Source organism: Eschrichtius robustus, chromosome 13 (genome assembly GCF_028021215.1).
Source record: "Eschrichtius robustus isolate mEscRob2 chromosome 13, mEscRob2.pri, whole genome shotgun sequence".
In the NCBI taxonomy this organism is placed as follows: domain Eukaryota; kingdom Metazoa; phylum Chordata; class Mammalia; order Artiodactyla; family Eschrichtiidae; genus Eschrichtius; species Eschrichtius robustus.
In genome coordinates this window covers 3,965,724-3,979,181 of record NC_090836.1, presented here as the reverse complement: position 1 = coordinate 3,979,181, position 13,458 = coordinate 3,965,724, and the positions used below count along the sequence as shown (strand labels likewise).

The 13,458-nt window shown below is 48.8% G+C and overlaps 1 protein-coding gene across 1 annotated transcript in view; it reads right to left on the bottom strand.

Moving 5' to 3' along the window:
• The window catches only part of PRMT8 (protein arginine methyltransferase 8), an 83,623-nt gene that overhangs the window by 41,529 nt on the left and 28,636 nt on the right, over positions 1 to 13,458 (bottom strand). The window contains exon 2 of the mRNA XM_068560158.1: positions 9,142 to 9,327. Coding sequence (XP_068416259.1) covers positions 9,142 to 9,327 — 186 coding nt within the window. The remainder of the gene's footprint in view (positions 1 to 9,141; positions 9,328 to 13,458) is intronic.

The following is a 13,458-nucleotide window of genomic DNA, read 5'->3' as shown; positions in this document are numbered from 1 at the left end:
ACCTGTTAAATGTCTATATGATCTGTAATGATGTCCTTGCCTTCATTTATGGTATTATAATTTTTGTTTTTTCTTTCTTGATCAGTCTAGCTAAATGTTATCAAATTAATTAGTCTTTTCAAAGTCAACTTTTGGCTTTGTTGGTTTTCTCTAATGTTTGATTTCTACTTCATTGATTTCTGCTCTCATCTTTATTATTTCCTTCCTTCAACTTAGGCTTTATTTGCTCTTCTTTCTCTACCTTTGTAAGGTGGAAGCTCTGATCATTAGTTTTGTACATTTCTTTTTGTCTAATGGAAGCACTTAAAGCTATGAATTTCCGGGGCTTCCCTGATGGCGCGGTGGTTAAGAATCCGCCTGCCAATGCAGGGGACACGGGTTCAAGCCCTGGTCCGGGAAGATCCTACATGCCGCGAAGCAACTAGGCCCGTGCGCCACAACTACTGAGCCTGTGCTCTAGAGCCAGCAAGCCACAACTACTGAGCCCACTCGCCACAACTACTGAAGCCCGCGTGCCAGAGCCCATGCTCTGCAACAAGAAAAGCCACTGCAATGAGAAGCCCGCACACCGCAATGAAGAGTAGCCCCCACTCGCTGCAACTAGAGAAAGCCCGCACGTAGCAACGAAGACCCAATGCAGCCAAAAATAAATAAATAAATAAGTAAATAAAATTTTTTTTAAAAGCTATAAATTTCCCTCTAAAGATTGCTTTAACTGCATTCCACAAATTCTCATGTGTTGTATGTCTTAGTCACTTCAGTTGCTATAACAAATCACCATAGAGTGGGTGACTTAAACATTTATGCCTCACAGTTCTGGAGAATGGGAAGTCCAAGATCAAGGTGCCAGCAGATCCAGTGTCTGGTGAGGACTTACTTCCTGGTTTGCCTTCTCCTTGTATCCTCACATGATGGAAAGCAGACCGAGGAAGCAAGGCCTCTTTTAAGGGCATTAATGCCATTCACGAAGGCTCCACCCTCATGACCTCATTACCTCCCCAAAGCCTCACCTTCTAACACCATCACATGGTGAGTTAGGATTTCAACACATGAGTTTTGGGGGGGGGGGGGAGGGACACACAAACATCAGATCCATAGCACTGTGCTTTCACTATCATTCAGTTGAGAATATTTTCTAATTTCCCCTGTGATTTCTTCTCTGACCCTGTTCTCAGTTGCTGCCTAATTTCCAAATACTTGGAGATTTTCTAGATAATTTACTGTTTACTGGTTTCTAAATTAATTCCATTATGACCAAAAAAGCATACTCTACATGATTTCAGTCTTTTGAAACTTAATTGAGATGTGTTTATGGGCCAGCATATGATCTATCTTAGTGAATGTTTCCATGTGCACTTGAAAAGAATGTATATTCTGTACACTGGGGATGCAATGTTGCATAAATGCCTACTACGTTGGGTTGTTTGATGGTGTTGTTCAGATTTTCTGCATCCTTACTGTTTTTTGTGTGTGTATCTGTTCTATCAATTACCAAGAAAGAAGTGTTCAAAAATCTTCAACAGTGGGATGCATTTTTCTCCCTCTAGCTCTGGAGACGTTGCTTCATGTTTTTGAAGCTCTGTGCACACGTGTGTGATGGCTTTGTAATCAGTCACCTTACCAGGTGGAGCTGTATTTCCCAGAATTGTCTTTCTACTATGTCTCCAGTCAAGGTGGTTCATGAGGGAGATTCCCACGAGATTCAGAAGATACAAAGGAAGCAGGAAGCATTTTGCGGTTCACATTTGTCACGGCTGATGGGTTGATCCACCTTGTTGGCATGAAGCAGCAGCTGGGCTTACAATTGCTCTACCTTTGCTTTCAGCTTCTCTGACTCCTGAGCCAGGTGTGTGTGTGTTTAGTTCCAAGGTGAAACACTCCAGGCTCTATAGGATATGCTCCCCACCAAGGTCAAAGGCAATAGAATGGATGTGTGTTTCAGCCCGTCCTCATAGGGTTCAAGCTTGTGCTTATGAGTTGTAGCTACTCCTGATCTCCCCTTATTTTGCATTCATAGTCCTTCCCCTGTACTTCAAGCTTCAGCATCAGACATGGAGACCTTACACAATTGCATGAGCCAATTCCCTGCAATCCTGAACTGACTTCATACATATGCTTCCATGGTTGAGCCCTGACCGATACAAAATTTCGTACCAAGAATAGCTCCTAAGGAGCAGAATCTAAGAATGGGTTCTCTGAATTGGTTCTGAGTTTTCTGGAATTGGTTTTCTGATCTGATTAGATTTAAAGGCACTAAGAAATCTATTGCCATTGGTGAAGAGGGCACTGGTGAAATGGCAAAAGAGTTACTCAAATTTTAGCCTTAGACACCAGTGACAAAGTTCCTACAGAAGACAAGACTCCGGATGACCAAGTATTTGCTACCTTAGAACATTTTAGTCAAAGTAAGGAATGTAATGGGATGGATTTGTTGGTTGGTTACTGCTAATTGTGCTAGAAAACTTAGAAAAAGAAAATGATGAGCTCAGGGATTTAAATTCCCAGTTCAAGGTCTTCATATAGCACCTGAAAACTTCTATGACTTCGGGGGAAAAAAAGAAAAGAAAAGGAAGAAAATAAAAGAAAGGAACAAAAACCTTATTTTCTTGCAGGGTCAAGATTTCTGAAAACCAAAGCCAAAGTCTAATCCTGCCTGAATTACAACACAAATTGAATTCCCATCCTTGCAAGAACTCTTTTGTTAAAGTTGAGTCATCTGTTGGGAAAGAATGGGGTCCTGAAAATTGGAACGGGAACATACAGGCAGATTCTGATGAAGCTGGGACCTCAAGTCCCTAAATTACCGTCTTCTCTGCCAGTAGAAACACCTTCTACCCCTGCCCGAGAAAGTTTGTTTTCCTTTTCCTGAAGATTCGTACTGGTGTCCTTTGAGGTAGTTGCTTGCCAGGTAATGTTAATACTCCTCAGGACCCATCCCCACCAACCCTATAACTGGATGTGACTCCACGCAGACCCCGAAGAACAAGGCACAAAGAGTGACCCATGAGGAGGTGTGATACACACCAAAAGAACTGCATGATACTTCTAACATATAGATTAAAATATAGGGAATAGATGTGGGGATGTATAGTAAGGGTGAGGGATCAAGATGGAGGGAACATAAAGTTGGACTGAGCCAAGTCTATTGACATAGGTCCACTAAGCAAAGACTGTGGATTCACTGTTTTACCTCCAGGGGCTTGGAATGCCTCTAACAGTTGGTATGGTTGATTGACTGAAACATGGACCAAAAGTTAGTCTACACTAAATGAAGTGGAAGTGCCAGAACTTCCTTGATCTGCTGAAGAGGAAGGTATCCAAAGACTTCAGGAGACTGGAATGTTAAAATGCATCTGTCACATGAGACTCGCTCACCAACGCCAGAGAACAGACCTCTAACCACAGCTGTGAGGAAGATGTTTATGAGGGAAGTCCAGTAGCCTTGAAGAGCTCTGTGTGCCCTTCTCTATAGATCAGAGATTACACTGGGAACTGAGATTCCTAATTGCCATGGGAACAATATCCAACTAGGATCCTGGGGTATCGGGGGCCAAACTGTAGTGTGTAATCGCCAAAGATGAGGTGGGCATGGTTACTGTAAAGGATAGGAGAGCCAAAGCAGTATTCAGGAGAGTCTGGCTCACCAAGACCTCTGGCCAGTTCATTAAAGTACCTCTAGAAAATAAACAGTGGAAAACACACTAAATTCTTACTTGATCTGTTTAAGCAGAAAAGTTATAGGTCTCGTGAATGGAAGTCACGCTTGAATCACCAAAAGAGGGAGTCATGGCCCCTCAGTGGATTCCCAGACTTGAGCCAATTTACAGACGTAGGAGCCCTTAAATGAAGGGGAGGCCATGTCACATGAGGAGAAACCCTGTTATGTTGACAGAAATGTGTACTGTTAATCTTTCTCCAAGTCTTCCCCAAGATGACCTGCAGGCATTTGCCAGCATGTGTGCATTGGAGAAAGGAAAATAAGCAGATTTTTGAGGATTACTGGACACTGGCTCTGAACTATTGGAACACTAGCTCCATGAGATCCATTAATCCAGGAGACTAATTCCAGGAAACCCACATCCGCATCCAATTTGCCGATTTGGCCTGTGCAGAAGAGAGATGGAGCTTGGAGAATGGCTACAGATCATCATAAATGTAATCAGGTGGTGACTACAGTTGCAGAGGTTGTTTCAGATGTGGATTCATTGTTTGAGCAAATCAATCCAGAGAGTTGCTGGGGGTTTTGTTTTTGGGGTTTTTTAAAAATCAATTTTAGACATTTATCCATCTATATTTCTTCAAACATTTTTTTCTGTCCCATTCTTTCTCTTCTCCTCTGGAATTCCAATTACTCACATGTTTTACCACTTAATTCTGTCCCAGAAGTCACTGAGGCTCTGTTCACTTGTCAATTTTCTTCTCTCTATTCTTCAGTTTCAATGATTTCTCTTTCCCTGTCCTCGTGGTCATAGATATTTTCTTCTATGTATCCTATCTGTTATTAATCCCATCCAGCGAATATTTGGTTTAGCTATTGTATTTTTCGGTTGTAGGATTTCAATTTCACCTAATGTATCCATCTCCTCCTGGAAATTTTTTGAAATCGTATTTATTATAGTTATTCACAAATTTTTATTTAATCATTCCAACACCTGGGCTGTCTATAGATCTGTTTCTATTGATGATTTTTCTCTTGACTATGAACCAAATTCTCTTGTTTCTTCACAGGTCTAATCATTTTTATTTTATGCCATAGATGGTGTCTAAGGATCAACAGTAGCTGAAGTTAGTTTGTTGTTGTTGTTTTTCCAGGAGGGAATAGCCTTTCTTTTGTTAGGCAGCTAGAATGATGGGCTGGTCAGTTCAATCCAATCGGGGGTTGAGCAGGTTTAGGAGTTGAGTAGGATTGGGATGCGGGACTTTAATTCCTGTAACAGGGCCTGGGGCCCCACAGGGGCTAAAAACATTTGTGTTTGCTTTTCAGCCCAGCACTACCTCCTGTGTTGCCCCAAGGCTTATATCTTTGGTTATATTAGAAACTGAATAAGGTGAGGGTTTGGTTAAATTGAGTTCATGTCTGATTCTTAACTACTTCGAAAGTGAGCTCAAGCCTCTCTCTCCAGAAGCTCTCTGGAACGAAACACTGCAAGACCTCTCAACATCAAAAGGACAAGGCCTCAGAACTGTGAGACCACAAGACTGTAAGACGGTATCCCTAGAACCAGGCACGGGGCACGGTGTGAAATTGGTGCTCTATAAGGACGGAGCCCAACTCCTGCACACGAATCACAGCTCCGAAGTTTCTGAGCTCTCCGGCCAGCCCAGAACATCATTCAGCATTCCATGTCTCAATCTCCTCACCTGGAGAATGGGGTAAAAACAGCCGCTATTGCGTAGGGCTGTTGTCATGACTAAATAGGCAGAGTTAGTGTTGCCAAAGTGCTAGCTCTTGCTCTTTGTGAAAACTGTGACCTTTTCATCTCTGTGAAGGAATTGTTGAGGGTGAGTAAGGAACGGAGGCAGAATAATGACAAAGGTTCAGAAATCTCTCAATCATACTCGTAGTTCAAAGTTCTCACTGCCTTTCCTGATGGAATTAGGTTGGCCCAGTATCTCTGCAGGTCCTGTTGTTGCTAAAAAGGATCCCCTCAAGGGCCCCCCTTTAATTCATTGTCTTTCATCACTTCTTCGGCCCCCCCTTTCCCTTCCTTAAGGCTCCAGACCACAGGAGTTCATTCCGAAGGCACAAGTTCTGGGGGCGGGGGAGAAGTTGTAAGTTCCCCTACTCACCCTGTTCAAGGAAACAGCTGTCTCTCCCCACCCTTCCCGTACCCCTGCTTTAATCACCCCTGAAGGAGAACAGCCCAAAGACGTCTCCAGACATTCAGCCAGGAGCATGCCACTCTTCAGTGAAAACAATTCCCACCCCCAGCTGTGGGTGACTTTATCTCCTTCCCACTGAACACATGGCAGCACATTGACTAATTGCTGGGAAATGAGGCCCTGAAGAATCTATTTCAAAAAACCCTGCAGTAAGATTGTGAAAAGAAGAGAGCTGGCCAGGAGTGGGCTCAGCGCCCAGGGCTGGGGGGCTGGGAACAGGGCCCCACTGGGGTTGATTCTTCTGGCAGCTGAGGCCCCATAAAGATGCTGAGAATTCAGAGCTAGGATCTCAGAGGTCATGGGGCTGGGCCCCTCCCCTCTGTGCACAAGGACACATCTGTCACATCTGCTCCTGTTCAGGACTCCTTTCTTTTCACAGAGGCCCTGGTCCGGAATGCACAGGCCTGCTCTCCCTGGCCCCTGACCTCCGGAGGCTGAGCATGGGGTCATCTCAGGAGAGGCCACGGGATGCAAGAAGAAAAGTGTCCAGAAGCACCTCCTGCTGTGCTCTCCAGCTCCCAGTAGCGTCCCCCTGCCACTCGGCGCTTCTTGTTTGTATTTATAGACTAAACCACCCCTATCCAGCCTGCACCATGTTTCCCAAACACTCACTGATCACTATTAATCAGCGAGCTGGCAGTGCCTCTGCCCGCCCGTGTGAGCATCTTGTTAATGACGGGAAAAGGCTGCCAAATGGCCAGCTCGGCTCCGGATGGGATGGTGAGACGTGGGTCTTGTCCAGACTGAGGAGGCAAAGGCATCGCCACGAGCCGTCTGGCATGGAAAGGAGATCCCTTGTGTTTGACAACGAGAAATGAACAGGCCCTGTCTGCAGACAACGACGGTAGGAGGCCATCTACTTGCCCTCACTTCCTTTTACAGCAGATGATCATGGAGACCAAACAGGCCGGAGGGGAAGCTCAGGGATGAAGGGAGGCCAGCTAAGCTGCCCCAGCGTGAAAGACCTATGCATTTCCCCAGGAGCCAGGATCTAGGCCTGGCCCCCAGCAGCAGCAAGAAGGATTTAAGCTGGGTGATCAGAAGCACTTCCCACTGCGAAGGGCTGCTAAAACTATTCTAGGACAGGTTACTAAGGAGAGAAATGAGATGGTGACCTGCAGATCCTTTACTCCAAGTTCATCAGCTCAGTCTGCACTGTGTTTGTATATGTGCAGGAACAGGTCTGATTCTTCTAGCAATACATGAAATGGAGGGAGCCTGGTACATACTATATGCACCTGGTGACCCTGGGTGTCTTCTCCCAGTGGAGATCAGACCCTCCGGATGCCCGGCCTTCGTGGGGACCAGGCAGCGCCTGAGTGATGAGATTAGCCGCTGTTTCATCAAACCTAGACAAATCAGACAATGTGCGGAGTGCCGGGGAACCCCGTCCTGAAGGAATCATAGAGATACAACGGCACCGGAGGGCACATCCCAGGTGCCTACGTGTGTTGCAGGGAGGGGTGGGAGGAATCAATTGGAGGAGGCTCTGCGGGGCTGGGGCCTGAGGACGGGAGGGCGGATGGGAGGGGCACGCCGCCTTCGGCTGGTCCCTAATGGGGGTCCAGGCAGGCCCAAGGGGGGCATTTTAGGATCCCTGAAACTGCTGTCTCTTCCCAGCAATCTGCTCTGAGACAGGTGCCCAAGGACACAGGACTGCCCTTTAATTAGAGGCAGGGTCTTGAGGAGGGAAGCGCTTGAAAGCATCCTTCCTGCCCCCCAGACCTTCTCACCTCTCAGGCCTAGGACCGGGCTCCGTGCACCATCGCGACCCCAACCCAGTGGGGGCCACCAAAAGCTGCAGGCTTAGCTGCCCAGGCCCCCCTGGGCCAGGCCCCCAGAACTAAACCCAGGGCCCAGCCCCTCCCCTGCAGGCCCCAGGCCTAATTAATGCTCTGATGGGGAGAGCAGCCCTCAGGGGCCAAAGCCCTCCACCCTCTACCTCCATGGGAAATTGCAAAAGGACCAGCAGGAACAAAGCCAAAGTTTCCAGAAAGAAAGAAAGGCTGTATGGCCTGGAAATTAGGAAATGAAGCCCCGGGCCCCCCAAACGTGAAGGTTTCATTTCTAGCTCTGCGTGTTATCAGCTCGTGACCTTGCACGGAAAGGAACCAGCAAAGATGAAGGAAGGTTGATAAGATTCTTAAGGTCTTATATCCTCATCTGTGAAATGGGGACAAATAATAATACCAACCTCACAGGGTTGACCTCAGGAATAAATGAGCCAGTAACATAAAATGCTGGGAGCAATACCCAGTGTGGGGCAGGCACTCAAAATCGTGTCGCCTATTACTTGTTAAACACGCTTCTGGCAACGCAGCATCACTGTTTGGATACAGGAAGGGTTTACAGAAGCATCTAATTGAAAGGGGAGCTTTGAGACTTATTCTCAAAAAGCATTTGCATAGCAAGCAAGCCTTTGTTCCTTTCTCGATACGTCTTCACACTGTAAGGGGATAATAGAAATACCTTCTTCATAGAGTTGTTGGGAATTCAATGAAATGACACGTATAATGTACTCAGAAGAGCGGCCGGCCCTGAGCAAGCACTCGGCTCATGTCAGTTGTTTATTTGGGGTGAGAAAGTGCCGGAGATGGTGGGGAGGGAGGTGAAAATACTGTTGTGGCCCCCGCTGCAGCCAGGAAGCCTCTTGTTGGGAAGCTCTGTTCTGTTCTACAGCTAACATCAATCTTCCCTGCTACGGAAGAAGACAGCATTTAGACATAAGAATTTCCTGAGAATCAATCAGGGTGTCAGACAGAGCCAGGTTTCCAAGGAAGCTTGCTGATCCTTCCCTGGAAGTGCTCATTGGTCCAGGATGAACCTGAGGGCTCGTGCCTGACTGAGGACTGGACATCATGAAGCCAAAAGGTCCTTGTGGCCTTGGGACGCTAGCTGCAAAGCACTCGAGCTCCTGTAGCAAGGACCAAGGACGTCCAGTCCTCCCGGACCTCCCAGGCTCAGGGTCAGGAAGAGACGAGGGTGCTGGACCGTAAAACAAGGACCACTGAAGCACCACTTGCTCTCGGCTGAGGAACAGCCAAACATATGTTTTCACTTGCTCACCTGCTCCAGGCCTGGCCCTGACCCCCCGCCTGTGGGTCCCCCGGGATGGAGACAGGGCCAGGGCTCTCGAGCGACGGGGAGAACTCCCTTAATGACAGCAGAGAGCTGCACACATGATGCTGTCCAAGGAAACAGCGCAGCCACAGCAGAACCGAGGTTGCCCCGCTCGGCCACCAACTCAGGATGCTTTACCTCGTGGATCCCAAAGTGGGCATAGGAGTCGAAGTAATAGTCCCGCGAGGTCATCTCCTCCGGGTTCAGCAGCTTGGACATCTTGCCCCGTCCCGGGCAGCTGGGCTGAGTGGACACATGGTGGACACACTGCACAGGCTTGGCTGGGACGACGGGCTGCGGGGGCTGAGAGGGTGGGCTGCTCACCTGCGGGGAAGAGAAGGGGCAGGTGTGAACAGCACCCATGAGGTCCTGCCCTCTGAGACTCCGCCCTCCCTCCTTCCCCCTCCCGCCCCGCCCCAAGCCGGCTCCAATCAGCCACAGCAGTCACAGCGAAGGGGCGATGGTGTCCCCAAGCTGCTGGCTGTGCTGTGTGGGATGGTGGTGTGCTACCCAGGAGCCCAACCAACCTGAATTTAACCCAGTTCCATCTCCTACTAGTGGGTGACCTGAGCCGATCTGGGCCTCAGTTTGCCTATCTGTTAAATGGGGACAATAATACCATCCCTTAGAGGCGAATAAAGGGAAAGATGTAATGGCATCACATAGCATCCCAGAGCAGAGTGGCTGGAGTATGGATTCCAGAGCCAGCCCCCCCGAAACGTGAATCCCAGCCCTGCCACTCGCAGCTACACAACCTTGGACAGAGTTATTCATCTCTTGGTGCCTCAGTTTCCCCAACTCTAAAGTGGGAATAAAATGGTCCGCATGTCCTAGAGTCATCCTGAGGATTAGACAAGTTGGTATCTGGAAAGTGCTTAGAAAAGGGCCCAGCGCATCGTGAGTTTGAGTTCTTAAAATGAGTCCCACCTGCGTCCTTAGGCAGATCAAGCCCCTGGACTTCTCTCCACCCCGCAAGCAGCACCTGGCCCCCAAAATGCAGGTCTCTTAGGTTCTGGTTTCTCACACCTGTCGTCTTGCCGCTCCACCCACCCCCAGTTTCTGACTCACAGTTTTACTCTGAACTTCAGCGGAAGTTTCCTCTGAAATGCAAGCGCCCACACCGACAGCCAGCCTCCTGCCAGCGCACTGCCCTTTCCTGGGTTCCCCGACCCTGACAGCCAGCTCAGCTCCACGCCCCACAGCTGCTGCCCGGCACTGACCAGCCCTTCGTCCTCCACGGGCTAACGGGAGGACAGAGGAGGAGATGGAAGCCCAGAGGTTCAGAGTTCACTGCAGAAGCATCGTTCTGCCAGGAGAAGAAACACCTTTCCCTGAAGTGTAGGAAATCCAGATGTGCACGGCACAGCAAAGGCCTCAAAAGGGGCAGAATTCTGAAAAATCTATTTTCAGTGATGAGTTAATATTTGTAAAGAGTTTAGAACAGTTTCTGGCATATAGTAAGTGCTCTATTACTGTTATTCTCATTACTAGTAGCAGCAGTACTCAGAGTACATTAACATCTCCCTATTCTATGCCTCAGTTTTCTCATCTGCAAGCTGGGTCAATGCAGACTTACTATCTCCTTTCTAACAAGGGAAACAGGGAGGTCCTAGAGCAAGATCAAGAAATCCGAGTCCATCCCCTCCATCGTGCTTCGGGCACAGCCCCAAGACTGCCCAGAGTCCCAGGCTGGAGGGGAGCGAGCTGGGGAGGGTGGGGTGATGGTCCTGTTTTCCTGGTGTATCTAGGCTACAGCCTCTGGGAAATAGGCAGACTTCCCAGTTTAGCAACATCAGGTTTCAGGTCGGCACGATCCCGGGCTGTCTGGCAGCAGAGGCAACGGGCTGCCTCATTAGAATGCAGCAGGTGTGCCCACCCTCCACTTGGGATGTTGGTCACGGTCTCCAGGAGGCTAAAAATAGACTGTCAATTGCACACTCCCGTGCTGGCTGCAGTCACCTCTAAAGCTGGAGGAGGCTCTGTGCATGAAGCTCACCCCAATCATGACTCCATTTAAACATATTAAGGAGAGAGAAAGTCCCAGTTGGACCAGGCTCTTGCATGGTCAAGGTCACAGGGGCCTCCTGCACCCCTGAGCTCCATTCAACTCTGAGTTCAAGGTCCCTTTCACGGGGTCCCCTGAGATTCTTTCGCCGGTGCCAACTTACAAAGTGCCCACCACGCACCACACACCACGCATCACGCATCACGCATTGCATCACGAGGCAAAGGATGGATGGATTCAGGGTCCGTTCACCTCAATAACCACCGGTCATGGGGACAAAGAGGTGACTGTGACCCAGGCCCTGGGGCCGGAGGCTGTCAGCCCAGTTCGGTCTCCTGCAGAGGGGACTTGCGCTCTGCCCATCGGCTAACGGGGTGCCCTGTCCCAGGAGGCCGGGCCTGGGGTGGGGAACAGCAGTGGAGCATGACCTCCAGGCATCACCACCCGGGCTGGTGCTTTTTATTCCACAAACACCCACTGAACGTCGGCGGCTGTGAGTGCTGTATGGTCCCGTGGAAGAAACAGACGTGCGGGAACCGTGCCCTCAAAGGACGCTGTCTAGTGGAAGCGGAAGACCCCTGAGGCTCCACTGGATGATGGAGAAAGATTTGTTTTACAAGGGAAGGTCAAACAGATTGCTCTGGGGGTTCAACGGAGAGAGAAGTCACTTCAGTGAGAGAGTCAGAGAGGCCCGGGATCGCTGGGAGCTTTCTCCGCAGATTTTGGTGGGGGGGGGGGGGGGCGACAGTGGGGGGGGAGTTCTTGGAGGGTGTGGCTTCAGCAACCAGGAAAAGCGTGGAACAGCAGTGAGTGTGTCTGGGGAACTTGGCCCGGATAGTGGGAGATTCGGCTCGCAGAGATTACAGCCAGGCTAAGAGGTTGTATTTTAATACGAGACGACGGGGAGCTGTTGGCAGTTTGTAACCAGGGATTTCTAGGTTTGAGCTCTAGTTGGGGAAGACTGATGCGCTGGCAGCCTGCAGGAGGGGCAAGGGGGAAGGAAGAGGGGGGCGCTCGGGCTGGGGAGGCAAGGTATGACCTCTGAGGCTGGTTCCAAAGTCCAGTCAAGAGATAACGAGCCGCTGTGGTGTCAGAAGGGCTGCCTGCAAGAGGAATAGCAGAAATAGAACCCACAGGAGTTGGCAACTGGAGGAACGGAGGGGAGAAGAGAGAAGCTGGAATCAGAGATGACTTCAACATTTCAAGCCTGGGTGACTAGGAAAGTGGTGGTGACATTAACAGAAATGAGTGAGTCAGCAGGAAGAGCCGTGTGGGGCGGGGGGAAATAATGAACTTCGATTTGGCTCTGGGAAGTTGGACGTGTCATTGCATCATATAAGGAAAGATGTCTGGCAGGCAGGCAGTGATGCCATCCCAGCCGGTAAATACCATAAACACAGCCGAAAGGTCAATGGTAAACTGAGAAGCACGTCTCTAACATACACGGCAGACAAAGGTTAATAACCTTAACACGGAGAGAGCCCTGACAAGCCAGCCAGAACGAGAGGAACGTCTCCAATTTAACATTGGACAGAGGATCTTACAGTCGATTCACATGAGGCTAAACACAAACGGCAAATTGACATGCTGCAAAAATATTAACCTCTCTAGAAATCGGGTAACTTCAAGTGAACACAAAAAGTTATAACTTTTAAATACCAAATAAGCTCAAACCTCCCCCTTCCAAAAAGACTAAAACTGCATTTGTAATGGTTGCAGAAAAATAGGTGCTTGCATATACCTTTAGTGAGACTTTTGGGAAACTAGTTTGACAAAATGCCCTGAAAAGCACGAATCTTTAACCCAGCCATTCCATTTTTGGGAATTTATCCTAAAGAAAGGATCGTGGATAATCTTGAGCACGTAGCTGTAAGAATTTTGTGACGACACTATTCGTCATGGCAGAAAATAAAGAGTCAACCTGGGGGTTCCATGAAACAGAACCGATTGGACAAACTATGGTGCGTCCACACTGGAGGCTACACAGCCACTTCAAATGTCGCAGAAGAGTGTTTAATGACAGAAACGCGATTGTGACAAACTGTGGGTTGAGGAGAACCAGTGGGAGATGAGTAGACAGGGTGATCGCATTTTTAGAATTAAAACGTTTTCATGCCTGTGACTGAGGAGGGGAAGGCACTGGGATCGGCCGCAATTGTCACGGTGCTTGTTCACGGGCTGTGAACAGTGCATGCTTTCCTTCCTTGTGCTTGTTATATATATATATTTTTTAAATGTATGCCACTAACAAGTACTACATTTGTAAACAGCCAGAAGTAGAAATTTGGAAATGTGATCCCAGACCTCAGATGGGAAACTGAGGCTGGCTCTCTGGATTTGGAAAGCATCTGCAGAGCGGAGCTGAGGGGTTCACTTGGGAGAGACCGCCAGGGAGGGGGTAGAGGGAGTGAGGATGGGGCAGGGAGAGAAGCAGGAAGCATCCTTCTCGG